The sequence below is a fragment of the Microcaecilia unicolor genome, chromosome 2 (genome assembly GCF_901765095.1).
Source record: "Microcaecilia unicolor chromosome 2, aMicUni1.1, whole genome shotgun sequence".
NCBI lineage: Eukaryota > Metazoa > Chordata > Amphibia > Gymnophiona > Siphonopidae > Microcaecilia > Microcaecilia unicolor.
Window position 1 is genome coordinate 254,473,673 of NC_044032.1, and position 12,644 is coordinate 254,486,316.

The 12,644-nt window shown below is 45.9% G+C and overlaps 1 protein-coding gene across 2 annotated transcripts in view; it reads left to right on the forward strand.

Annotated features, from left to right (window-relative positions):
- The first annotated feature begins 2,993 nt into the window (after positions 1-2,993).
- Positions 2,994-12,644, forward strand: part of LOC115463448 — a 102,661-nt gene continuing 93,010 nt past the window's right edge. Inside the window, exon 1 of one of the 2 annotated variants that reach the window (XM_030193949.1) lies at positions 2,994-3,020. Coding sequence is in view for 1 of the 2 variants with exons in the window: in XM_030193948.1 (XP_030049808.1) it covers positions 3,254-3,282 (29 nt within the window). In the remaining variant the exon portion in view is untranslated. Of the gene's footprint in view, positions 3,021-3,155; positions 3,283-12,644 lie in introns of those variants that run through there. The other variant, XM_030193948.1, reaches the window with a different exon arrangement.

Below are 12,644 nucleotides of genomic sequence, written 5' to 3' on the forward strand. Positions count from 1 at the left end.
GCTAATGCATCCCAAAGCTTAGGACTGTTTGGTATGCTGAATGGTTTTCAGGAAGGTTATGCTGCCCCATTGTTCAACCCCTGTGTCCTGCAGTTATTGTCTGAGCTGGAGAAAAGTATTCTTTGTAGGCTGCAGTAACTTTTTTATTGGACAAACATATGAATTATCCAGAGATGATAAATATTTCTGAGGACAAAAGAAATTGCATCTAAAGAAAAGAGATAAAAGTCCTGTCATATACGGAAAATTCTTAGGTGGATCAGGTGCAGAGCATCCCTAAACTGTGACCACGAGTCCTGTTTCTTAGATGCTGCCTGTGAGCCCCCCCCCCCCCCCCCCCCCGTTTGCCTTGGCAAGACAGGGCAGCAGGACAGAAGAGCCTTTAAACAGAGCTGGCCTGACAAGTCTTAGGGTCCCATAAGAGGAACTGCAACTTAAACGTGTTTTAAAATGCACAGGCTTAAGGAGTCTGTAAAAATAGACATGCATCAGAATAATAACACATTTTGGGGAAGGGGATGGGGGAATAAAGTCTGGATTTTTCCATTGTAAAAAGACTCAAGAGGGAAGAAAACTGTTGTTTTGGAAATGCATCAGGAATCTTGCTCTTTAGATGTGCAATTTTTATTGTTAGTTACCCTTGCAAATGCCTCTCTTAGGTGAATAATTTTGCCTGACTGTTTGTTGTTGTTTTTTTTTGGATAGTTTATTTTTAGATTTTAAAAAAACTGGGTGGCCTGAGCAGTCCTAGTCACCCATGATGTATATTAAAAATTAGTGGCGGGTCAAAAGGCTCCTCCTCCTTTCTGCTAAATGGGTTTATTGCAATGTTCTTATATGCCTGCCTCTTCTGAACAAATATCAACATGCAACAGAGAAGGGCAAAGTACACAGCACAACTAGTCCAGAAAAAAAGCACAAAGGGCTCTCAAGAATTGAACCAATACACTTTATTAATGACCTGACAGGGGCCGTGTTTCAGCGTGAACCAATACCTGCCTCTGGGGTCAATCAGCCAATCAGCGCTAAGTACTAGAGTTGTTGTTCACAATACAGTGGTTCAGTACAATGAAAATTCGTTCTAAAAACAAATTGTCAATAGTGCGCAATTTCTAGGCGTCCTGTTCCGCATTAGGATTTGTATTGAGAATGAATTTTCAGACAAGTTAAGGGAGCAATGGTGAGATGTGTACCTGGGAGAATTTATCTGAAGTCCACTGCAGTGCCCCCTAGGGTGCCCCATTGCTCTCCTGGGATGTCTGTGTGGCCACTCTACTACGAATGGGTGGCTCCTCCTAAATCGCAATGGCTTACTTTTGTGCGTTGTTCACATGGATGGGTTTTTTTTTCTGAAAATGGACCAAAAAGATACATGCAGAGAGCACAAAAACATCTAGCAAACAGCCATTTTCAACAAAAAATTAGACATTTTTCTGTTTTGAAAATGGCTATATTACCCACTTGAATTGTGGATGTTTTAAGCAAAACATCTAAAGTTGGACTTAAACGTTTTGGTTTTGTTCCATTATGGCTGTAAAATGTCCAAGTGCTACGCATGCCCTAATCCTGCCTTCGAAATGCCCCAACACGTTGGACGTACTGCAAATGAATTGCATAGACAAACATCTGCAAAATAGGTTTCAAAAATACCGATTTGAATGTTTTGAGAAAAAATTCATCCAAATTGTGATTTATAACACTTTTTGGACGTTTTTCTCTTTTGAAAATGAGCCCCATAGTGTAACCTATGGAACTTTGCTTTGAAAATGAGCCCTATAATATCCTGGTTAGTGCAGTGGACTTTGATCCTGGGGAACTGAGTTCGATTCCCACTGCAGCTCCTTGTGACTCTGGGCAAGTCACTTAACCCTCCGTTGCCCCTGGTATAAATAAGTACCTGAATATACTATGTAAACCACTTTGAATGTAGTTGCAAAAACCACAGAAAGGCGGTATATCAAATCCCCCTTTTCCCTTCTCTTTTATTCTTTTGATGGCTTATAATCCGTTCTGGCAGCAGTATGCAATTTGTGTCATTGATATAAAGATGTATGATTGTTTCTTGTTATGTTTCTGTTTTACTTTTTAATTTATATATTAAAAATTAATAAAGATATTTGAACTAAAAACGCTGTCAAGCTTTAAAAAAATCTTTTAACCACTGCCTATCCAACTGGAACAGCTTTATTTGCAGATGGAACATGCATAGACAGTCCCTTATTTATAATAATCTTTTGCTATTTCAATAGGAAGATCCACCTACTAACAGCAAGCTCCACATACTAGCTTCAGCCCACATAACGAGCTACGTAGGCTCAATGCCATCTCCTCAAACTAACGTCCTTGGGCCGAACGCCAAAGTGTTACTTCTTTCCGTTCTACTGCCATAGCCTAAGCATTTTCCTGCCCCCCCCCCCCCCCCCATCCCATCCCATCCCATCCCATCCCATCGCTTCAAGCTTTGTTGCATTATCTCTCCTTCCTGTCATGAATGCCTTCTGCAGAAAGTGTCTTCAACCTACTCCCACCCATCATCTAAAGCATGGCGTTGTCGTCTTCCTCTGCGACACCCCCACCCCAAGTTAGCATGTCTGCAGTGCCCGTCAAAACAAAGAAGCACTCCAGTCTTAGGTAGTACCTACCAGGTCCAGGAGATGTAGCTTTTACACCGTCCCTGCAGATACCACAGACAGAGCTACCAGTAGACTTACAAGCAGAAGCAGGGAAGTTCTTATATGTCACGATCTTACCTGGTGCTAGGAATCTGCTGCATTAACTGAGTGGCTGAAGGAAGACTCTGTTCTCTGCAGGAACCACGTGTACAAAGCTTTAGTCAGCCGGAAAAGCTCGTTTTACCACAGCACACACGGACTCCCATTTCAGGAAAGTCGGGAGTCAAGCTACTCTCAAAAGCCTTTCTTTCTGTACCTTCTCTGCGTTACTAGAGGCCGAACCTGGATCATAGTCTATTCCGCAGCAAACCGAAGAAGCAACAACAACAAGTAGTAGAGTGCTACTAAGTAAGAAACCACTCACAACCGGGAGCGAGAATCTTAGTTTCCCCCCTATGATGCGTCCCGGGGAGGACACATTTAAGTGGGACACCACGGCCAGGACGGAAGAATATAGTCAGGGGGGTGGGTAACAAGGAGGCTGGCTAACTAAGCAGGAGTGTGTGGTCAGGTGATCTTAATTTGAATGGCGGCGCGCGAGACCGATACGACTCGAGAGACGTTGCGTTTGTGGTATTATAATGGCGGCTGTGGAGGAAAGTGCTTGCCGGTGAGTGTCGAGACTGATCGCTTTGCTCTGCGCGGTTGGTCCTCTTTGTATGATGAAATGTATTAAGTTATGTCCAATAAAAAAGGTATCATATTTTCTTTTCCATGTTTTATTTTGTTTGATTTCTATGATGGAATGAAAACAAGGGGGTGAAGTTTTTGGTTTGGAGTGGGTGGGGGTAGTAGCAGACAAAGTGTTTAAACTTATGTATCTGCATTCAGCTGAATGTAAGAATCTTACTTTTGGGCTAATCAATAGAAATAAACATGGAAAAGAAAATAAGATGATACCTTTTTTTTTTTTGGACATAGCTTAATACATTTCTTGATTAGCTTTCAAAGGTTGCCCTGCTTCGTCAGATCGGAAATAAGCAAATGTTTGTAGATGACAGTGTTGCAGGAATTGAGATAGGAATTTGTGATACTTCAGGAGTCAGACAGCACACACCAGTATGAGAGAGAAATCTTCTTTATTTGCCAGCAAACACAGTAGGACATCAGTTCTAGCTCTCTTCTCTTCTCTTAGCTCTTTTTGTGTCATGTGGCTTCTGTCTCAGCTGCTTCTCTTCTGCTGTCTCTCCTGTTGTCTTCCAGCTTTCTTCTGACGTAAACTGCTTCTGCTCTTACTTAAATACAGTTTCTATCCCCCTCCTAGCCTAGCCCCCCCTTACTCTCCAATTGGTTAAGGAATAGATTGGTCACTTTGCCTCAACCAATCATTACTTTTGAAATATCAGTTACATAGGTTTGGTATTCCTCAAACTGACCTCTAACCTGGGGCCCCTCAAGCCAGACAATATGGCACTAGAACTCTTATATTCTCATCATGATTGATTTCTCAGCTATAGCTTAAATTGCTTACTGGACTCTGGCATTCATTAAAGAGGTCAAAAGTCAGTCTTACTTAATAGCATACAGATATACTTTCAGGACTATTCCTACAGTTACCTATAATTAATCAAGACTTTTCCTGACCTTTTTCACCTATCAGCTTATACACAGAACTTGCTAGGACCACAGAAAACTCAAAACACATGTTGGCCTCTTCACTGCAGTCTTTGCTTAGAAAATACAGCAGAGAGTAACATTAGATTTAAAAAGGTATTCTACATTTAACTACACAGAGTAAACATATTCTAAAATGAGCATCCTTATAAGACATATTCTAAATATCAAAAACTTGTAAATACTAATCTATTGCCTCTCTCTCTAAATAGTATTTTCTATCTTGTAAACTACAATATATCTGGCTCATGCCAGAGCTTACAAAGGCTGCTCAGCATGCCTAATAATATACAGATGTTGAGCTAGCTTTCATCATTCACCAGGGTGAAAGAAATTCCTGTCTCTGACCTTTCTAACCCAGCCCGGCAAACTAGACTTCTAGTAATCTGAACCAGCCTGCATTCCTTTACCTGCAGGACTGAAGAGAATTCAAACTTCAAGCTTTTAATATCATTTCTTATGTATATATAATTATGCCCATGGCTGCCTCATTCCCCCCTTTGAGACTAAAATCAGCTTATGCAGAGATAAGTCTCACATCTCAAACTCTGGAGATTATAGTGATCCTAACTAGGAATAGACTTGTGAATCACCATTACCTTACTTGTTAAGGTCCGACGGCATACTGCCGAAGCACATGAGGCCAAGAAACAAAACAACAACCCTGCTAAAACTAAGACTATTAGGGAAATGAACAAGGGACGTATCCAGGAGGTCAATGACCACCACCAGGAGGTAAGGTCTAATCCTCCTCGGTAATCCTCCACATTAAGGCTAGCCAACTGTAGGACTTTATCCATGGCATGCCTAACTACATGCGTCCTATTTATGACAATAGTACAGCACTCTGAAGAATTTAACACTGTGCAGAGACCACCCTGGGCTGCAAAGAGGTAGTCAAGACCCATACGATTATACCGAGAAACTATACTTAATTCATTAATTTGATCCTGCAATGCATTGACTACCACGTTCAGCTCATGAACTAAAACATGAAGTAGGGACTGAAGTCTCCGAGTAGCCATACCTAGTTCAGTAATACCCGCTACCGGGCCCCCAATTGGAATCCAGGCCGTGGCAGAAAGGGCTACAAGTCTCTTTTTAGTCAGAGGATAAGTAGAATTAATATACTGGAGGGCTAATTCAATCGCCTCATCCTCTGTGGCAACGGAGGAGGGTAAGGACAAAGCCTCTCGCTTAGAACGGTGCGGGGATGGTGGCTTAAGAGGAATAACTTTAGGAAAATAATTCAAGGTTACCAATACACAAAAATCATATGTAGGGGGAAGAATCATGTGGAGGACATTATCACAGAGCCAGTAATGACCAAGGAGAGGGTGAGGAAAGTTCCCAATAAATGTTGGCTCAGGCTGGACAAGGTACTTAGGGTGCCCATAATGCGAGCCCCTATCCCAGGGGGAACGAAGACGAAATGGAGACTTTGCACACCATAGGTGCCAATCCCCAATTGTGACAGGCTGCTCATTTGTTAGTAACCCTTCATACCCCGGGGACTTATGAAAGTAGAAAATAAGCTTGGATGCTATAGTCCTCTCAGTGGTACGCTTAGGAGCCAGATAATCACCTGGGTCATAATCTGCAGGTACGGTAGTAGGGCACATAGGAGTACCTGGAGAAACTACCCACACAGATTCTCCTTTTTCTGGAAGAACATTAGTATAGTTACAGGGAATGGGAAGAACAGTTGAGATGTTTCTTGTTAAACAAAACACTCCAGAAGCTGGATAGGGAGACGTAAAAACTGGCCTTAAAGAAGATTCAGAGGGGGAAGTAGCATTATAAAAGGACCACCAAGTATAATCCTGGCTCCAAGGGCCTGAACTCGAAAAATAGGGAGGTATAAGAGCTGGGAGCTGCACAGGGACAGGTACAGCTGGGACATCTGTAGTATAAGGAGAAAATCGGGAACACACAATACAAGGGGAAGTAATCTTTGCCTGGCTAATTAGTTCCTGGACAGAGTGTAACCAAAGGTTGGAGCGAGTTGGGGTATTAGGAACAAGGAGGCAAGGAGTAGAAAACAACAAAAGCATCCAAACTACTAACATTTTCTTTCTTCCTAATCTAAAACAAATACAGCAAACTAATTAAGCAATAATATTTCAACAGTCTGTGCTAATCACAGATTACTCTAATATAATGTTCTCAGTCTTTGAGTTCTTATACCAGTTGGGATAGACCCTCAACTGATAAGGATCAAGCTCTCAAATTCCAAGAAAGCCAGAATCTGGGCAAGAAAGAGTCTCAGTATGAAGCCGAAGTTCAGCCGCTCCTGCAGTATGCAGTTGACCCTTCTTTTCAGCTAGTAGATTCTTTGGTTCGGGTCAAGCGCAACTTCAATGGCTCCGCTGGATCATTTTCTGCTCTCCACTGTCTAGGCTCCGTCTGATCCGTTCTGGGCTCAGTCTGATCAGCAGACTTAATTCGAGACCAATGGACCCATGGAGTTATCCCTGCGACCTTCACAGCTGTAGGGGTAGAAAGCAAAACAGTAAAAGGTCCTTTCCATCGGGGCCCCAAAGGCTGGAGCCTCCAGTCTTTCACCCAAACTCTATCCCCTGGCAGGAAGGAATGTACCTGAGCCTGGAAGGGGACAGGGTTTATTTCTCTCACATAAGACTGAAGCTCAGAAATTATCTTACCCAGGAGGGCTACCTGCTCCTGCACCTGGGCAGACCCTAAAGTCCCTATGTCTCCCTTAATTCCCTGCAAAATGGCTGGGGGCTTCCCATACACAATTTCAAAGGGAGAGAGGGCTGTTCCTTTAGTTGGGGTGCATCGGAGGCGGAAGAGGGCTAGTGGCAATGCCTGTGGCCATTTCAATTGGGTTTCCTGACAAATCTTTGCTAGGCTATTTTTCAAGGTTCTGTTTGCCCGCTCAACCTGCCCTGAACTCTGGGGACGATAGGCACAATGCAATTTCCAGGTAATGCGCAATGCGCGGGACAGGGCCTGAAGTGTAGCTTCAACAAAGGCGGGACCATTATCTGAACCTATGGCAAGGGGCAGTCCATACCTGGGGATGACATCCCTAAGGAGAGCTCGAGCTACTTCTGTGGCTTTCTCAGTGACTGTAGGATATGCTTCCACCCACCCAGAAAAGGTACAAACCATAACTAAGAGGTATCGGAACCTACCACTCCTGGGCATTTCTGTGAAGTCTATAACTAGGGACTCAAAGGGTGTTAGTCCTCTAGACTGAACTCCTGGTGGAATACGGGGTCCCTGACGAGCATTATTCTGGGCACAGAGAGTACATCGGGCAGAGGCAGTGGCAACCAGACTATCCAATCCTTCCAGCACCACTACTCGATTGAGTAGGCGGGCTAGTGCTGTTTTCCCTAAGTGTGATAGGTCATGAGCTTGAGACACTACAGGCCAAGCTAGATGGCGTGGCACCAGAACTCTGGTATCAGGGAGATGTAACCAGCCATCAGGTCTCCTTACTGCACCTTCTTCTTGAGCCCATTTCTCTTCCATTTGGGTATACATAGGTGTCCATTCTTGCAGTCGGATTTGGAACAGGGGAGTCACAGTACTTGCTGGGGGTCCTCGAGCAGCTTCTTTGGCCACCCGATCAGCATGGCGGTTCCCTCGGGCCACTGGAGTATCTATTCTTTGGTGTCCGCTACAGTGAATAACAGCTACCTTCTTAGGGGCCCACACAGCCTCTAGCAGCTGAAGTATTTCAGGTCCATACTTAACAGGTTGGCCTGCGGCATTTATGAGTCCCTTTTCCTTATACAAAGCTCCATGAGCATGTAGAGTTGTGAAGGCATACTTGGAATCAGTATAAATGTTGGTCACTAGTCCTGCTGCTAGCTCCAGGGCTCGTATGAGGGCCACAAGTTCTGCTTTCTGGGCTGAAGTTCCTTGGGGCAGGGCTCTCGCTTCTATCACCTTGTCCTCTGTCACCACAGCATAGCCTGCCAATCGCTTGGAGTTCTCCACATAACTGCTTCCATCTGTGAAATAAATTACATCTGGGTCCCTCCACGGAACATCTTTAAGATCTGGTCGACTGGAGTACACTTCATCCATAGTTTGGATACAGTCATGATCTGGTGGTCCCTCAGATGCTGGCAAAAGAGTGGCAGGATTAAATGTAGCCACTGTTTCCAGGTGTATCCGTGGATTCTCACACAAACTGGCTTGGTACTTAACCATGCGGTTATTTGTAAACCAGTGGTTGCCCTTATACTCCATGAGGGTAAGAACTGCGTGGGGGACTTTAACAACCAGTTCTTGCCCCAAGGTCAGCTTATCAGCTTCCTGGACCAGTAAGGCTGTTGCTGCAATGGCCCTCATACAGGCTGGCCATCCTTTAGCCACTCCATCCAGCTGTTTAGACAGGTATGCAACAGGCCTCTGCCAGGATCCCATCATCTGGGTCAGCACACCCAGAGCAACCCCCTGTCTCTCGTGGACATACAGTGAGAAAGGTTTCTCCACATCAGGAAGGCCCAACGCAGGGGCTTGGAGTAGGGCTTTCTTTATGGCAATGAAGGATTGTTGAGCAGTAGGTCCCCATTCAAATGGTTCCTTTTCACCCCCCTTTGTGGCTTGGTAAAGGGGTTTCGCCATCAGTGCAAAATTTGGAATCCAAATTCTGCAGAATCCGGCTGCTCCCAGAAATTCCCTAACTTCCCTTCTGGACTTGGGTTGGGGAATTGCAGCTACCGCTTGCTTCCTACTAGCATCCAGTCTCCGACTTCCCTGGGAAATGCAAAAGCCCAAATACTTCACTTCTGACTGACAGAGTTGGGCCTTTGAGCGTGAGACCTTATAGCCTGCATCCAAGAGTAGCTCCAGCAATTCTCTAGTAGCCTCAAAACACTCTTCCTGGGTCACTGCTGCAATCAGGAGGTCATCTACATACTGGAGTAAAACTCGCCTGGAAGGCTCAGATTTAAAAGTCTTAAGGTCTTGCCCTAGGGCAGTCCCAAAAATGGTGGGGGAGTTCTTGAACCCCTGTGGCAGGCGAGTCCATGTATACTGAAGCTTCCTTCCTGTTACTGGGTTTTCCCATTGAAAGGCAAAAAGCAATTGACTGGCTGGGGCCACCCGAATACAAAAGAAGGCATCTTTTAAATCTAGTGTTGTGAAATGGGTAGCTCCAGAAGGTATCAATCCTAGCAGGACATATGGATTAGGCACTACAGGGTGTAATGAAATAGTGGATTTGTTAACCACTCGTAAGTCTTGGACTGGCCGGTAGTCCTCAGTCCCTGGCTTCTGAACTGGCAACAATGGCGTATTCCATGGAGACTGGCAAGGTCGAATAATTCCATGGGATAACAGACGATTCAGATGTGCTTGAATCCCTTCCAGAGCCTTTCTGGGAATTGGGTATTGACGAAGATGGATTGGCCGGGCACTTGGAAGTAAATCTACATGTACAGGAGGAATATTTCGGGCCAACCCTGGGGGATTATCTTCTGCCCATACCCCACTAACCTGAAAGCTGTCTGCCAGGGGTAGGTCAACTTGGCTATGTGACTGATGCAGCCGCCATTCTTCCTCAAGGGGGCAGCAGAAACTCAATATACCCTTAGGGCTGGATGCTGGGGGCCGAAAGTAGACTGAAGTCTGGCCATCAGAGTCAAAGGAAATTTGGGCCCTAAGCTTGGACAGCAGGTCTCGACCTAACAAAGGGATTGGACAGTCTGGCATATACAGGAATTCATGAGTGACTATGTGTGAGCCTAATTGGCATCTACGGGTTGTCAGAAAGGGCCTCCGGTTCTGCACCCCCGTGGCACCCACCACTCGGACAGTTTTTCCAGACACAGGCGCTAATCGCTCCGTCACAACAGAATGTTCAGCTCCTGTATCAATCATGAATGGAATTGAGCGGCTCCCTATAGTTAACTTGACCATAGGTTCCTGGGAGCCCAGTTTGTAGGAACCCGGTCTGTCCTATTCATCCCATTCTGCCATCTCGGCTATCCCGATGATGTCAGATTCAGGAGGCTCATATCTTCCCTCTCGAACTCGGCCTCGGCTTCCTCGATCTCCTGGTCCCCTTCTCAGTCCCTGGCGCCTCTGGGGGCATTCATCTTTCCAGTGCCCTCTTTCCTTACAATAGGCACACTGATCCCTCTCCAATCTTGGTCTGGGATTCTCCCCCCTTGGCCGGGATTGATTGAAGGAATCTCGGGGCCTGGCTGGTGGTCCGGGGTCCCACTTTGGCTTCCCATTAGCTAGAGGTCGACCTCGGTTAAGGGTGGAATTAGTAATGGCTGCCGCTAAAAGGTCGGCCTTCTTCTGCATCTTCCGGTCAGCCTCTCGGCGCACCTCCTGATCTCTATTAATGAAAACCTTGGTTGCGATCTCAATTAGCTGGGTGGTATTCATCCCTGCGAATCCCTCCTGACGCTGCAACTTCTTCCGGATATCTGGCATACTCTGGGCCACCAATGCACTATTCACTATTCTCTGGTTTTCTTGGGCTTCAGGGTCAAATGGGGTGTATGTTCTGTAGGCTTCAATTAGTCGCTCTAGAAAGGCCCCAGGGGATTCAGTTGCCCCTTGGAGAATTTCAGAGACCTTTGCCAGATTAATGGGCCTCTTTATGCCTTTCCTCATACCTTCCAGTAAGTCCCGGCAATAGCCAGACAACAGTTCATAGTGCTGCCCATCATTTGGATCCCAATCTGGAGCTGCGCGAGGAAACCGAGCTCTAACCCACCCCTCTGGGTCCTGTGTCCCCCCGGGGACACGCTCTCGCGTGATGGCCTCAGCATTTTGCAAAATCTTCCGCCTCTCCTCAGTTGTGAAGAGGGTCAGGAGAAGTTGTTGACAATCAGTCCAGGTGGGGTTATGGGTGGCCATAATGCTAGTCACTAGGTCCACCACTGCCTGAGGCTTTTCAGTATAAGAGGGGTAATGCGTCTTCCAATTCAGGAGATCGGTGGTTGTGAAGGGTACATACTGGTAGGCCTGTGCCTGTATAACCTGACCCTGATTATTAGGATCCGGTCGAGTGGTAGTTACCTGACGAAGTGGCAGAACTCTCGAGGAGGTAGGAATGGAACTTGAGGTAGAGCTAGGAGCTACCCTCCTATCATGCTCAAAAGTAATTGCAGCAGGTCTAACCCATTCAGTGGAGGTAGGTTGAAATCCTGAGGGATGGGGAGGGGTACTCATAGACTGAGAGGTGGTCACAGGTGAGTCAGTCCATTGAAAGGGATGCCGGGCCCCTGATGAGTGGGTAGGGGTACTAGAGGGAGAGGCTGGGCTGTCAGGAGTTGAGGAGTCAGGGAGTGGAGCCCAAAGTGGGTCTTCGGAGGTTAACAGGAGAGGATGTGGCAGAGGAGGGTAGAGACTGGGTGAAAAGTCCAACCTAGGGTGTGGCAGGTTTTGCACAGGAGGGGAAGAACTATCCGGAGAAGCCTGTGCTGGAGAGGCTTGGGCTGGGCGGCGTGGATCTCTAGGGGTGGCACGGAACCCCAACAATGGGCCATAAGGTGGTGGCTCAAGGTCTGAGGGGTCATCAGAGAGTATGGGTTTCTCGGACAGGGTAGGGGCGGAAGCCACCGATTGGGTGGTAGGCTTCCTGGGGCTCTTTCCCTCTTCTAGTTTAGATTTTCTAATCTTTCTTTGAGCACGGCCTAACATGAATTTTACTGGGGATCCCATATAAGTTTTCAACCAAGAGGGAGGGTCAGTCACAAGGCTATCCCAGGAATCTATATAAGGGAGTTGTTCAGAATATTCTGGTTCTCCTACAACTATGCTGTAGACCTTCTGGATTACTTCAATATCTAAGCTGCCACTAGGGGGCCACCCCACTCCCATAGATGGCCACTCAACTTCACACAAGGTTCTTAGAGTACTTGAGCTTAAAGTCTGTCCATAGTCATTAATTAAAAATCCTTTTTTAAAATTCTTAAGCATACAATCTAGGGGGGTAGCAATTTGTCTAGATGATGTCCCACCCATAATGCTTACAGTTACAACACACAAAAGGGAGGGAGTTTTTGGATTTGCGGTAAGGGGTCCGCAGATCCGGAAACAAAAGGGTAGAACAAACAACAATCGCTTCCTTCTGTCGCTGGCCAATTGAACTCGCGTTAATTGAAAACGCAGCTATAAGAAGTCCGCACTCATTTAATCATTCACGCATCACACATTCCATACAGAAAATCCCACCCAACAATTTCAGATTTCTCAGATACAGATAAGCTCAAGCGTTTTCGCTTCTAGTCCCCGCGACTAGAAGGTACTAGGGCCTTCGCTGAGAGTTGATCAGGCTCTCCTTCCCTCAATTTTTGAGGGGGCTGGTTTACAACTTTCTAGCTAGAATTATAATACAGAATACAAAATACATACCCG